The 15,704-nt window shown below is 40.2% G+C and overlaps 3 protein-coding genes across 4 annotated transcripts in view; 1 reads left to right on the top strand and 2 right to left on the bottom strand.

The window, feature by feature from the left end:
- The window catches only part of LOC145988838 (uncharacterized), a 34,227-nt gene extending 26,860 nt beyond the window's left edge, over nucleotides 1–7,367 (bottom strand). Inside the window, exons 1-2 of one of the 2 annotated variants that reach the window (XR_014441794.1) lie at nucleotides 5,795–7,367; nucleotides 4,011–4,075 (exon numbers count right to left, since the gene is read on the bottom strand). Coding sequence is in view for 1 of the 2 variants with exons in the window: in XM_083124066.1 (XP_082980192.1) it covers nucleotides 5,805–7,136 (1,332 nt within the window). In the remaining variant the exon portion in view is untranslated. The remainder of the gene's footprint in view (nucleotides 1–4,010; nucleotides 4,076–5,794) is intronic. The other variant, XM_083124066.1, reaches the window with a different exon arrangement.
- The window catches only part of LOC145988837 (uncharacterized), a 54,648-nt gene that overhangs the window by 26,905 nt on the left and 12,039 nt on the right, over nucleotides 1–15,704 (bottom strand). The window lies entirely within an intron of this gene.
- On the top strand, nucleotides 792–1,967 carry LOC145989095 (uncharacterized). The gene is made up of 3 exons (XM_083124390.1): nucleotides 792–925; nucleotides 1,489–1,726; nucleotides 1,869–1,967. The coding sequence occupies exons 1-3, from the start codon at nucleotides 792–794 to the stop codon at nucleotides 1,965–1,967; spliced, it is 471 nt and encodes a 156-aa protein (XP_082980516.1).

Below are 15,704 nucleotides of genomic sequence, written 5' to 3'. Positions count from 1 at the left end.
TTTGCTACTTCCCAGAACAAGAGAGACAGAGAAAGAAGGGAGGGAAAGAGGGGAGGTAAGGAGAGAGAGACAGAGAGAGAGGAGAGAAAGAGAACAGGCGTCTCTTGGCGCCTGGTCACAGATAACTACAAAGATAAGAAAGAATCTATGAATTAACATTAACAGCAGCTGCAAATAGTATTTGAAACTATCAAACATCCAGATGCGTTGAATTATTCAATTACGTGACAATTTTTTAATGAAGAACTCAAGCTTCTGGGGGGATGTCCCCGATGAGGGGTCAAAATTTAGATTTTTCAAAATATGTATTTTCTTGAAGTACATAACTTCCTCGTTACACCCTGTAAATTTTATGAATGAATGAAAAGTCTAAGGGACGAAAACTTTACTTTATATGTGTGAAGATGTTAGATTTTTTAAAGAAATAGTTAAGTTTAATTTCCCGCTCTGAGATCAGCTCTTGCTTCGTTCTTTCCTTACAGGATAGTTTCTACGAAAGTGGCATTTTTCTTCGTTCATGCAGGGATTGTTGATATCATGAATGACGATGTGAAATGTAGGACTGATATTTGTGTAAGTGTAGATGGAACATGGATGAAAAGAGGCCACACTTCCTTATATGGAGTAACGTCTGTTATAACATAGACACAGGGTAGGTTTTAGATATGCAGTGCATGTCCAAATATTGTCATGCTTGTTCTACTAAACCAAAACTGGATAATGAAGATGCAGAATGGAAGGAAAACCATTAATCATCATGTTCAAAGAATTACGGTGGATCGAGTGGAGGTATGGAAGTTGCGGCTGTGAAGATGATTTTCAACCATTCAGAGAAGAAATTTGGTGTACGGTATACACAATATGTTGGTGATGGTGACTCCAGTGCATTCAAGTCAATGGCTGAGAGCAAACCATATAGTGATGAGTAGGGCTCGGAACTTGAGGAAAAATCCTCTTTTTTCCTAGTGTCCGAAAACGAGGGGCAACATAATATATGTTCATTTTGGGTCATTGTAGGCCAGAAGAAAGTGGGTTTTATTTATCCTTTTCTGGAGTTTTTTGGCTTATTGGTCCTTTTTTAGCCTTTTTTTTTTGGATCTTAACGGCTTTTATTTTGTAACTTCACCTTCTTTCGACTACGTTTTCACTGCCCATTCTCAATTCGAATCATCATCAGTTCATCACCTCTTAAACATCCTTTCTGTAGTAAAGAAATAAAAAAAAAAGAAAGAAATATATTTGAACCATCCCTGAAACGAGATAAAAACATTTTTGGACTGAAAGAAGATGCATTTCATTCATATAGTTTTTTCGCACTGTGTGTTCCATACCACCAGAATTTTGTATTTTTTTATTCTTTAAATATGTAATTAAAACTGAAGTTATTAATTAATTTGGATCACATTTATACGTCCTTTTTTCCGTTTTTAGGTCCTTTTTTTATTTTTAGATCTTTTTATAGGTCTTTTTTTGGCAATTTATTCCGAGTCCTAGTGATGAGTGTGAAATAGTAAAACTAGAATGTATTGGTCATGTGCAGAAGATAATGGGTGGCAGACTAAGACGTCTACTCAAAGAAAACAAAGGACTGAAACTTGAAGATGGAAAACCACTTGGTGGTGAGGGTAGACTTACAGGAAAGGAAATCGATTCCCTACAGGTATATTATGGGAAAGCCATAAGGGAAAACTTGCATGATCTTGAAGAAATGCGAAAGGCTGGGTGGGCAAGTTATCAACCGACAACATACCAACACATATGCTGTGTCCAAAAGGAGAGAATTCATGGTGTGGCTACAACAGAAGCAGAATTACAGGGGAGCATTACGAACACAAACATTCCTTACCAGAAACAGTAATGAATCATAGCCCACATTTAGAGCACTTGCTGACCAACAGATTCTCAAGAAATGTCTTCACGGCAAGACTCAGAATCCAAACAAAAGTTTCAATAGCATGATTTGGTAACGCTGCCCAAAAACCTCGTTTGCTGGTACAAGAGTGGTACATATAGCTGCATATGATACCTTGTGTTTTAATAGTGGTTGTTCGATCAGGTGTGAGATTTTGAAGAAGTTAAGACTGATACCAGGTGAATACACAGAAGCAATTTTTAGGGACATTGATCTAAAACGTGTTGCAAAAGCAGATTTATCAACAGAAAGACTCACAAAAGACCAAAGAAAAAGGAAAAGAAAGATGAGGAAGACACACAAGGCAATGAACAATATGGATATGGTGCATTCTAGGTGCTCCGAATAGCAGATAATTTGTAAACATTCTGCAAATCTTTATATGAGTTAATCTCAGCAGTACATTTTTTGACATATATGTACTTTTTTCTCAGACACCTTGAGGTCCATTGTTCTGATATTTGGTGTGGTATGAGTACTAATGTTAACAATGTTTGTGAACTAGAATTATTTTGATAACCTAATATTTAACATGTGATTATGATAATTAATTGTTCTTCTGATATGTATTTTAGAAGTACGTAAAATACAGCACATTATCTCAAACCACACACTTAAGCTTTTGCATTAGTTTTAGTTCATAAAAAAGAGAATATTGTTGTAAACAAAACCTGCAATTTTGATTGAAATCTATTTAGCCGTTTCCGAAAAAGAAGTACAAATATTTTTTAGAGTTCTTATATTTTTCAACGGTGCGTAATGCGGGTTGCATGAACCGCAGCTACACGCCACTCAACTGAAGCAGTTTATGCAATCATATATAGCTACAGAAAAAGTGTCGAAGATATAGATGTAATAACATCTGAGAAATTGAATTTTGTTGGATATGCCTCTATCTCAGGTACATCCCCCCTTAACATCTAACTATATAAGCCACTCTTAAAAATAATATTAAGGTCATTTTTGAGAATTTTAATTCCGAGTCCTAATCATCAGATATTATTACATTTCTATTAGTACATTAAAAATTGAATGGAATTGGATGAATCATAACATGAGAGGGCGTGAGACTCGAGCGAAGATCCCACGTTTTGCACACAAACTAACGTTTGTTCTTTAAATTATCGTGGATCAAGTTTCATCTTCATAGAATAAAGCAAGCAAAATAGGCCATTCTTCTGATTGGCTCTTATTGAATGTCTCCATCTAATTGGATGAAATGTAGTGAAAATTTTCTTGCAGTGAAAATTTATCTAGAGCAAATAAAATGTTCTTTTGGAAACTACACACTACACCGAAAACTCGATAAATAAGTGGATTATTATAAGTTTCATATATTTTCAAAACATTATTGTATCTTTAACCACAATCAGATCTCTCTTATCAAGTGTTCCATTCAGGGATTTGTCGGCAATCATTTTCCCCTACTGATACATAATTCATCTGGTTTCGATACAGGATTTCCTTACTAGAATCATTGTATATTCATGGAAATCGTGTAATGTGAATGGAATTTACATGAAATATTTCCTTTACTAATGTGTTGTGTTTGTCTTGTGCTGGTCCCTTAACAACCTTTTACTTTTAAACTTTCTTAAGGAGCTCCTTAACCCCCCTTTTTTAAACATTAAGGTAAGGATTTTCGATAAGAGGATGTTTTCCTCGCAAACTTTGAATGGTGCAAAATGACCATACGTGCCGACGAACCCAAAAATTGTAACTCATTCATTCATTCAGTTGTAAATAAATGAGTCTATAGCCTCACAAGTATAATTAAATTATATGAACTGAAATTACAAAGCGATTACTAGTCTCATTACACATATTCGTGTATGAATTATTGTTTCTAATATTTCAAATTTCCACTCAGCCACGGCCCATGCTTATAAAAAACATGTCGTTGATATACTAATGCCATCTAGGAACGCCCTCATGTAATAGATAAAGAGACTTCCAAAACGAATTAAACAGATCTAAATCTTAAAAATGCCAGTTTAACTTGAACATTTTGGATATTATCATCTTTTAACCTGGAAAGTTTTAATACAATTAATGCCCTGTCCATTATTTCACGTGGGTTTATAATTTGGTCACATACCTTGTCTTGTAATCCATAATTCCTGATCGAATACAATAAATAGGAAAGTAACCACTGCATTTTCCCTATAAAAACAAATGTTCCAACTATTAGTTATAATTTGTAACCAAATTCTAATGAAACGAAAGTACTAAATTTGTATTTGAGCATTAGATTTTTTTCCACTTAGAAGATTGAGTTATCTATAACGCAGTATTTCACTAGTCAGCATTTTCCAACCAATTTGAAACAAGCCTTATATTTGTTAATTACAATTCTTTTCCCTCTAATATGTTTATCGAGTAAAGAGTGTAGTGTAAGAATTAAAGTGCATATGATGATTACATAGATCGGAACAATCATAAGGTAGAAGGTGTGTGTCGAGAGGGGCTGTTTGGGGCTCAACCCCCCGAATTTATTAGAAATAGAATATTACCCTTCAGGTCTCTTACCACCACGTTTCCTAATAAGGATCCTGCAGTTGTCATAAAGAACTGCTTTTCAAAGTTCTGCCTCTTGCAACTACTGTAGATATAGTCATTGGCTTCGTAGTTGCAGCTTTAAATTACTGTAAAGTGATTCATAGTGATGTTTTACGAAGTTTTCTGGTAAAAATCACGTTTCGCAAAAATAATTTGCATCCTCCACTGTAATGCCATTTTAAGTTTTCGGCATATTCTTATTGAACGTCCCGATTCTACTTTACTCAGGTAGACTTTTAATGGGGGTGTAAGGAGTACCTTCCACGTAGGCGCCCAAAAGTCAACCTCACTTCCACGTAGTGCACCCTGGACTAAAGACTAACGAGGCTCTGGCGACTGGCACTATGGCCAGTATAATTTTGTGTGTGTTGTCCTGTTTTTTGTCCTTGTGTGTGCTCAGTGCCAGTTTACAGCCTCAGCTTTTAACAGAAGTCAGAAGATTTTAAGATTTTTAGTTATGCAACGTTAGAGTTGTTATTTGTAATGGTAAGGGGCTGGCCCTCGTATAATGTGACGGGAGCAAAATAGCCTAAGTGCTGACGCTCCCAAAATTTTAAATTCAAATCAAAATCAGACTTTTAATCTTCCCAACTGTTTATCATTCCTGTTGGTAGATGACGACAGTGTTTTAACATATGTTTCTACCTTTTTGAGAAGAACTGGCGTCTTCCACTGTCTAGTTTTTTTAGTATATTCTTACTTTTTAATGCGTTGTGTTTGTTTGTTCTGTGCGGTCCCATTGCAGTCTTTCTCGAGGGGCTTTTTATACCCCTATTTTAACCCTTAAGTAAGGATTTTTTTTAGATAAGGGGATATTTCCATGAAGAGTGCAACATACACCAAACTATTTTACTTCAAACAAACCCTGTGCAATGTGCCTCTCCCGGAAAGTAACGATGTCATCTATGTATAAATTGAATATACCTAGTACTGTATACGTAGTGCAGAAATTACTACTGATAAGAATATATCTCTTTCAGTTTGCTTTAAAATGACCCCTTGTGCGAGTTCTTAATGCTCAACTGGTGCATGCATGGGTTCATGTTAGGAAGATTCAGGTAAATTAACACTAAAAAAATAGTTTGTTTTTAAAAAGTCCATTTTATGCTCCGATAGGCTAGTCGCTACTCAATTTACAGTTAACGTAGGATCTCAACCACTATGCAACAGGAATCGAATTTTGGTCCCTTCATTACAATACTACAATATAGGGGGTGGGGGGTGCAGAGTTAACATTCAGTGCAAATATGACTAGGGGAATGGAGACATCCAGTACGTGCATATTTACGTCTACATCCACACAGACACAAGAAAAAGCCTTACGTGACGTGTCTCAAAGCGCCATTGCCCCTTCTTCTCCTCCCCCCTCTGCGCCGCCCTCCATCTCCTCCGCGGAGCACGCCTTGAACCTCATCCTGGCGTCGTCCCCGACCACCACGGTCCTCTGGCACAGGATCAGGATGATGCAGGAGACGACGAACAGCGTCGCCGGGATGATGGACGCGATGAGGAACTGCATGTACGTCTCCTCAAGGTCGAACCTGGCCACCACGAACTCCTGATTATCCTCCGAGTAGAAGCAAGGGAAGCGTGCCCTGGCGTTGTGGTCCGACCCGTCGCGGCCGTACTCCTTGAAGAAATCCAAGCACTCCCCTCTGAGGGTGTTGACGCAGCCCTCCAGGTTGATGAGCAGCTTGGAGTCGTTGGCGATGATCAGCAGACTCTCAAGCGGCGTCACCTCCCCCGTTTCGTCCAACTGTTTGGTGTTGAAGTAGCTGAGGTTGCTCAGATAGGTGTAGTTCGTTGTGTCTCCGAGGCTGTTCTTCTCCAGCAAGGTCCCGTTGACGCAGTCCGTGGCGTGGACGTCCGTCATGTCTTCCTGCGGTTCCAGCACCTCTATGTGGTAGCAGGAGGTCATCAGGATGTCGTCGCTCTCCGTCCACACTATCTTCTCGCTCTCGAGCACCATCGCTTTTTTGCACTGCGACAGGAACACCCTGTCCCCGCTCAGCACCACCAGGTTCTTGAGCCTCGTGCGAATGTCCACGCACCGTCGCTCGCAATTGTACGGGGGCAGTATCTTCTGGCACTTACCCTTCTTGCAGTCAAACAACCCGTCTATCTCGATGCACGTGATCTTGCCTCGCCTCTCGTTGCACTTGAGGGGCTCGTCCACGTGCCTGAACTCGCACTGGAAGACGTCCGTGATGTTGATGCACTCCCCCATGGTGCAGTTGAACGTGCCGTTCAGCCCCTTGCACTCGTCCCTGATGCAGGTGTACTTCCTGATCTTCTCTCTGTCTATCCCGATGCACGTCTTCTCCCAGGTGTTGGTGCAGTTCTGGAAAACGAGATTGGTGCCGTTGGTGCGGATGTTGACGTAGATCTGGGTGGTGTCCCCGGAGCTCTTGCTGAGGCACCACTCGCCGCACGAACCCCAGTCCCCGGACTCGACCGATATGTTCCTCGTCGTGGTACACATCACCGGCGTTTCGTTGATCCCAGACTGGAATGCCCTCATCGAAGGCATGTAGATCGCCACCGAGAGATACACCAGGGCCACGCAGCTGAGCACGGCCGTCATCTGACACAAACAAATGACACCACATATGCGATTATCCTGCGGGGGTATGAGCTGGTCCTCGGGGAGAGATTGACGACCCATGATCACTATACCCAGGCACTAAACACAGCAAGACATACCCGATTTTTTTTTTTTTTTTCAAAAACGTTCCCGGCTCTTCGTAACGAAATCTCGTCGCACTGAGCTCCTAGCAGGGAGAGCTATAGCTCTTTCTGAAGCTCCTGAGCTCCCGGAATCTCTCGCTCGGCCACTACAAATTCCTGCACAGCATTTCAGGTGATTGCACGCACCGGCACAGCTTCTGAAAGCCCGAACCCGATCTCCTGACGCAAATTTCGTAACGTCGATGCTCTGCTTCAGAGGGCAGCACGGGGTTGCTTCTCCAGCTCCCGACTCTATTTCTGCGCACCATAAAGCGACCGAATCAATACCTCGTGTTTCCACGTTAGAGGGCAACAGTGGCTTCCTTTTTCAACCCTCTTAGTGTCCACATTGAAAATAAGGTGCTTAATTTTTCAAATTGCCATCTTGCTACACAACACACACGTTATCGCGAACAAAAATGTTTAAAACAAATTCTTTCGCGAAAATATTCATCCTCACGAAATTTAAGAGAAGTGAAAGAGATGCTGGGAATTCACGGAACAACAGGTAATGACCTAATTTTTCGTACACGGGTGCATATTAAGGGGGAAGGGGGTGGGGGAGCTCTGACACCTCATTATTACTGTTTCTCCCTATCTTTGAATGATCTTCGTATCTGTCAAATTAATATTCCCTTGCCGGCCTTCGTCGTGTAAGGGTCAACGTACGCTACGAAGCCAAACTTCTTAAGTTCGAGTCCTGTTCAGGCATGAACGTATCATTGTATTTGTCCAGCCACCATTCATCTTCATCGCCGCGATTAATTCAAGGGGTAGAAAAGCGACGTAGAAATATTTCATGTTAAATTGAAATTTTCGTATTATCTAAAGGCTCTCTATATTGCACAGAGAAAACGTTAATTAAAAATCTGCCTTCCTATTCTGATTCTACTGTAAAACAAGAAAACGTATCACTATTTTAGCTACTAACAGAAACAAGCTGAAACAGATTTGGAAATCTTTCAACTCATTTGATTGAAGAAGCAGTTATATTAGCTACTGGAAAGTTATTTGATCTAAGATATTAACGGAGTATGGAATGGTGTATTGAGATTGTCAAGTATTCTTTAGTACCATAATGAAATTGTTAAAGCAATAAAGTTGTAGTTGTGCACAGAACGAGAGAGAGAGAAAGAGAGAGAAATACATGTAAAAGATGGGTATACACTCAGATGTCAAATCTGAGTGTATACCCATCTTTTAGAAATGATAAAATGTGTATCTTTCATATTTTACGTCACTCTACCATTTTATGGCTGATCACTACAATGAGAGTGATGCTTAGATGAAATTGATACAAGAACACTCACAAAGATACATACATTGACCAGAGTAGAGCACTCGACGCGCTCTGCCAGCGAGGCGTAAAAACAATAAAATCGTACGCAGTTTAAAAATGTTGTCATCGATATTTTACAATTGTAATTTTAATACGTGATAGACACAGAAAGTCGCATCCAGTGAAAGTAATGATAGAAATATATCCGAGAAACTTTTGGAGTCGATGTACTCTTTTTCTTTCTTTCTGCAGGCAATAATATCATAATTAAATATATTTTTTCTATTTTTGTTTGATGTATATCTCTACAATGTTTAAAATGTGTGCATAAAGTTTGTGTTGAAACTGAGAAGGATGTATCTATGATATATGATAGATACAACCTGTGGGCTTAATTGAAAATCTAGAGTTGTACAGTGACACTTTTTTGGGCCGCTTTCTCAGGGAAACTGCGCAAACTCTCCGTAGTGGAACGACAGAGCTCGGACATCAGAAATCTGTATCGCATGCCATCTCGTGACGGAACGTTGAATTACCACGAGGGTGGCTTTTCCTACCAGTATTGTCGGTCGCGGGAATATGTCACGTGTTCAATTATTTCTCTAAATGCAAAAAAGGACACGAGTTAATCGTTGCCTTGAAAAGAGGACACGACTTTAGAACAGAGCATTTTTTTTATTTTCCCGCGCAACCCTTCCTTAAGTTTCGAGGTTTTAATTATTTTTTTTTACAATTGTTAAAGACCATTTCTGGATCCTATGTGGTCTAGTCAGTAAAGCGTCTGACTGCCACGCAGGAAAAATTTTTCCAGCCTTGTCCCTGTATAAAGTGACTCTGGGGCTCACCTAGCCTCTATTGAATGTGTAAAGACCATTTCTAAAATCAGATTTAATTTAAGAACCTTGATATCGATTTTACAAAAGTCCGATGGAACCGAGAGATTGCTGAGAAAACTCTCTGTAAGAATAACTCTGCTAAAATTTCATCATGGTGTTTTATTTCAAGATGGCCGATAGGTAGGCCAAACATCTCCACGTCAGACACCATTATTATGGGCAGAAATGATATATTGAAAGTTATATAACATAACATTCGCGTTACGATAACATCAGCCAGCGAGTCCACGTTGTAAGGGACTCGCTGCACTATTTTCCGCGATATTTGAAAATGGCGGAAGGTGGAATAGTTTATTTCTTCAATGTGCATTTGCATTGTTTATATTCCTTGTTCCGTGTCCTACAAAGCTCAGAAATTCTGGTTTCTTTTATGCGCTAGTGACGACACCATGACTTACTGAATTGTATTCGGCGTTTGAGTTGTCAGTTTTGACACCTGAATGGTATGCATTAGTTCCCAAATTGAAATTAATGGACCATATAGGTGTGACGTCACGAGCGGACAACTGAGTAAGATTGTGACCAAACAAATCCGTCAGGTGCGTTTCCCTATGTTTCTACGTATTTTCTATCGCGAGAGGAACTTCTAAAATTGTGGCAGCAGTTATTAGACAAAATTGTCATGTGTATCGTACATCATTGTAAAGATGAGATTTCGGAAAATAGGTTGGTATATTACACATCCATGTGACAATGCCTCTAGCAACCCCGTAGTTACATATTTTGGCACCCTAGGCAGGATTGTGGTTTGCACCCCACCTTCGTACTACCAAGCACCGGCATTTTATGTGCGCCCTTCTATATTTCTTCTTATGCCATTGTTTGTATGTCCTTTGTATTTACATCTTACATATTTTGCAATGAGGAGACAAAGAAAAACGCATGAAAAATTATATAGATTATAACATTTCAGTTATGTCTTAGTGCCTTCTCTTCTTGCCTCTGTCAAGTTAAATTTCTCCTTCGCATATTGTGACTTTGTTACAGTAAAACCTCGTTAATACGGACCCCGATAAGCCGGACTTAGCTTAATTCGGACAGGCAAAAGGGGAAAAAAAGCAGAATGCAAAGTTTTAAATGTGCCTAGAAGTCATCACTCATCCCCATCTTTGCAAATTAGCCAAGAGGCACAAAACGCGAAGTAAAATAAACTAAATCAATCAATCACTGATGAAATTCTGCTTCCCGCAGACTTTGTACTGTACTGTATAGTGTATTTAGGCCTATGCCCTTTAAATACTCCATAATAAACGTGTTTTGTTGCTATAAACGGAACTTTAATGCACTTTCTGCTGTTCTTTTAGGTTATTTAAGTAAATCCGGACTTTCGTTAATCCGGTCAACTTATCCCCCATTCGTCCGGATTAACGAGGTTTTACTGTATTTTTTTAAGAAAGGAAAAAGCTTTCAATGGTGCCCTTCTGTGCATGGCGCCCTACGGGCCTGGCTTCCAGTGGTCTCACTACTTCGTTTTCCTCCAATGTTGAGCGTCCCTGAAGGCACCCATTCACAACGGAGCAGGAAAGAATTTGCTTTCTGAATACTGAAAAAAATAACCAATACGACTATTTGCTTGCTATTTCGAGGGACTCTGGCAGCAGCACCGCCTCTCGCCATTTTTTGCGCAATAGACAAAGAACTCGGTAGTGAGAGATAAGTCGCAATGTAGCTATAGAGTGAACAAAAGGTCACTGTGCACCTACACTACGCAGGGTGAAACTTCTCTTTCCAGGCACGTCAACAAGAACCACTCATTCCCCCTCTTTCCTCTTCCTCCCCACCTCCTCACCCACTAACTCTCTAGCCTTCTTAAACCCGAAGGTCTATGGCTGCAGCAACACAAGCCTTCCATCTGTCCATATCCTGGGCAAGTTCAATCCAATTTTTTCCATCCTTACCGATTTCCTTTAGGTCCATCTCAACGTTATCCCTTCATCTTCGTCCCACAGGTCTCTTACCGTCAGGTTTACCAACAACAATCCTGTAAATTCTTCTTTCCTCCCCCATTCGTGCCACATGGCCTGACCATCTACGTCTTCTTGGTTGAATTATTCTAATAATAACTGGAGATGAATACATATTATGCAGTTCTAAATTATGTAACCTTCTCCACTCACCTGTCTCCTCATCCCTTTTAGGTGCAAATATTTTTCTAAGGATTTTATTTTCAAATACTCTTAATTTATGTTCCCCTTTTAATGTAAGGGACCAAGTTTCACATCCATATAATAATAGTAATAATTACTATTGCCCATGGCGCGACAGCCCGCGAAGGGCCTTGGCCTATCTCCCGACTGCCAGCCTCCCTCCCACAATGTTACCTAGAGGTGTGGAGATCTACAACAGCAAATGGGGTAACGTGGGTCAGCACGTCGAATCCTGAGCCGTTGTATGAGATGTCCGTAACGGGGTTACGCTACTCACTCGTAGCTTCCCAACTTCCTTACGATGGTGGGTTGCCACCAGGGGCGCAACCACGAATTTTTGTCTGGGAGGGGCAAGTACCAGGATAAACGTACCAATATTAATAATAATTTTAATAATAATGCTAATAATAATAATTATTATTTTAATAATAATAAAGCTAATAATAATAATGTTATTATTATAACGTGATTATTGTTCTTGTTTTTGTTATAATTGATTTGCTTTATTTTACTTCGCTTCTTGTACCACTTTTGGCTAATTTGCAAAGATGGGGATGAGTGATGATATGGTGAAATTGATGAAAGGAACACTCGCAAACATCCATGCCCAAGCTGGGATTCGAACCCGGGACCAACATTATTATTATTATTAGTAGTAGTAGTATCAAAGATTGTGTTACCCTCGTAAATTATGCAAAAAGGGGTAGAAATTGATGCTAAAGCATTTGTGTTCGAACAAACGATTTGAATTATCTTTTCAACATGTTCTTTGAAAAGCAGAAAATGCTTGATTTTTTTTTACATTAACAGGTATAACTTTCATGTACGATATGTTTCACATTGTGTATATGCAACATGGAGCGACGTGGACACTAAAATACATTACACACCCGATTCATCCATCTCACAATAAACTACCAGCAAAAATTACATAGATTGTCAGCCGGCTCCCGTGGCAGAGTGGTTAGCACATCGCGCTACGACGCCAGGGATCCCGGGTTGGAATCCTGGCCTGTGTATGGATGTCTTTGAGTGTCCATTCGTCAATTTCATCACATCATCACTCATCCCCATCCTCGCAAATTAGCCAAAAGTGGCACAAAACGCGAAGTAAAATAAAGCAAATCAATCAATCAATACATAAATTGTCTCTCAAATGTACACGCTCCTTCTATTTGTTCATGTACTTAAAACAAAATCAATTAAGACAAGTCTTATTTCTCTGTCTGGTAATTTATAATGGAGAGAACAATGAGAAATTGCGAACGAAGCGAGAAAGAAAACTTTTGGATCCAATTTTTTTGCAGATTGAAATCAATATTGATTTAATAGGGCGCACATATTTTCACGGATAGCCAGTACATTCTCTCTTTTACAACTTTTCTGCCTCCCCGATGGTGTAGTGGTAACATGGTCGCCTTCTATTCAAGGGGCCCCGGGTTCGATACCCGGTGGAGGTACATGGCACAGTGTTTCGGATCCGAATTTAAACTGTATGTCCAATCCCGATTAGCCTTTCTGTGCGTAAAATGCGTAAAGTGAACTTAAAACCACAAATCAATTAATCAATGTTACAAGTTATTTTCATTTAGATTATTCGGCGCCCAAGGCCGACTCCCGTCGCCCCCTAGCTACGGTTCTAAACTTGATAAGACTAAGAAAAGCAAGCATTACGAGCGAAGCGAGGAAGAAAATTTTACCAAAAGTATTTTATATTGCATAAAACTTGAAGTTGTGGGCGGTAATTACCTCCCTGCAGGTACACTTGGCCGTCAATGTTTGCCCCCTGCCCCCTCCCCCCCTAGAACTCATTTCGGTCCAAGGTTGGGGTGGGGGCAATGCCTCCCTGTGGTTTCTCCACTGGTTGCCACCTGTTCTAAACACAGGCCGAAAACCCATAGACTGAACCCAGGCGAACCATGCGTCCCGCCGTCGGAGCTCCAAGCACAGCGCCTTAGATCGCACTGCCACGGAGGAGGACACATCCATATAATGCTACAAGCAAAATTACTGGTTTGTATATTTTAACTTTTAGTTTCTTAGATATTATACGAGATGATAAAAGTTTATGAAGAGAAAAGTAACATTGATTTCCTGAATTGAGTCTGTTTTTTATTTCCTATTTAATATAATTTTTATTTGCTAGTATTACTCATAAGTACTTGAATTTGGAAACTGATTCAAACGAGTTGTAATCAATAACTAGCTGATTGTTCGGCGTTGCCCGGGTATTTATTTATCCCAATCTTCTATTAGACAGGGAAATCATGAATTCTAACTAAAGTGTAAAATAAACTTGGGAGTTGAACGACATGGGAGTGCCACTATTCATCTTAGCGACCCCGAAACTTTGGATTCCACACTAATAACGGTCGTTTTCGATTATTTTTACATGCCACCTCCTTCCCACCCTCACTCCTAGGGGTACCAGGGGTGTCTTGGAGTTGAACGCCATTGGGACTGTCACAATTCATCTTAGCGACCTCGAAAACTATGGATTCCACACGAATATCGGTCATTTTACGTGTCACACCCTTCCCTACCCCCACCTCTAGGGGTGCCAGAGGTGACTCGGAGTTGAACGGCATTGGGAGTGACACTATTCATCTTAGCGACCCCGAAAACTATGGATTCCACATTAATATCGGTCGTTTTCGATTATTTTTAAATGTCACCTCTTTCCCACCCTCACCTCTAGGGATGCCAGGGGTGACTCGGAGTTGAACGGCATTAGGAGTGACACTATTCATCTTAGCGACCCCGAATACTATGGAATCCACACGAATATCGGTCGTTTTACATGTCACCCCTTCTCACTCCCACCCCTAGGGGTGTTAGGAGTGTCATTGAGTTTAACGACATTGGGAATGTCACTATTCACCTTAGCGACCCTGAAAACTGTGGATTCCACACTAATATCGGTCGTTTTAGATTATTTTTAAATGTCACCCCTTTCCCACCCCACCCCTATGGTTGCCAGGGGTGTGTTGTAGTGGAGCGGCATTGGGAGTGTCACTATTCATCTTAGCGACCCCGAATACTATACATTCCACACTCATATCGGTCGTTTTACATGTCACCCCTTCCCATCCCCCACCCCTAGGGGTGCCAGAGGTGTCTTGGAGTTGAACGGTATTGGGAGTGCCACTATTCATCTTAGCGACCCCGGAAACTATACATTCCACACTCATATCGGTCGTTTTACATGTCACCCCTTCCCATCCCCCACCCCTAGGGGTGCCAGAGGTGTCTTGGAGTTGAACGGCATTTGGAGTGACACTGTACATCTTAGCAACCCCGAGAACTATTTATTCCACACTAATATCGGTCGTTTTCGATTGTTTTTACATGTCACCCCTTCCCACCCCCACCTCTAGGGGTGCCAGGGGTGTCTTACCCCCACAGTATTTCTTTCCTGATTGCAAGTGATATGTGTACCAAGTTTGGTTGAAATCGCTCCAGGCGTTCGAAAATTATGCTGGAACAAACACACACACATACACATATACATACATACATTTTTATATCCTATAGGGATTAAATTTTGATTATTAGCTAACACTTGGTTTCAGCCTGTAAACATACATTTAGTTTTCTCTTTGCTAACTTCCAAACCTATCTCTTTAGCTGCTTTTAAGAAATATGTTAGCATTATTCTTAATTGTATTTATATCATCCCCTAGCAAGTCTACATCATCTGCATATGGTAACAACTGAGTCAGACCGTTTAAATTTAGTCTTCACCCATGCCTCGCAATAATATTGGTTCTCACCCAACCCCGAACGCGCGTTGACATTTGTTTGGCTACACGAGGTTCATGTGCAGGGAACGAACTTCATACGATGCTAAAATCAATGTTATTTTGTATTATCTTGGCACAAGCTCGAGAAATGCTATTACATATATTAGCTTTTAGCATATATTTTACATATTTTAGTTAGTTCTTTTTACATATAATTTCCATATTTTCAAACATTTTCCGACATATCTTCCATATTTATACTGTTACTACATTTTCCCTTCTTGTGTTAAGATTTCCCGTTTATCTGGATTTTGTTCGTTTTGTACACTGTTTATATTAAATGTTGACGATAGATAATTCGTCTGTTAATCTAACATTCATCTCAACAATAGAGAATGCAAGCTCAAGCTTTTGCTGTGAAATCCATTGCATATTTTAAAT

Source organism: Lepisma saccharinum, chromosome 6 (genome assembly GCF_977018435.1).
Source record: "Lepisma saccharinum chromosome 6, izLepSacc3.1, whole genome shotgun sequence".
NCBI classification, from domain to species: Eukaryota; Metazoa; Arthropoda; class Insecta; order Zygentoma; family Lepismatidae; genus Lepisma; species Lepisma saccharinum.
The sequence above is the reverse complement of the archived record's forward strand: the minus strand, read 5'-3'. Positions and strand labels throughout refer to the sequence as shown.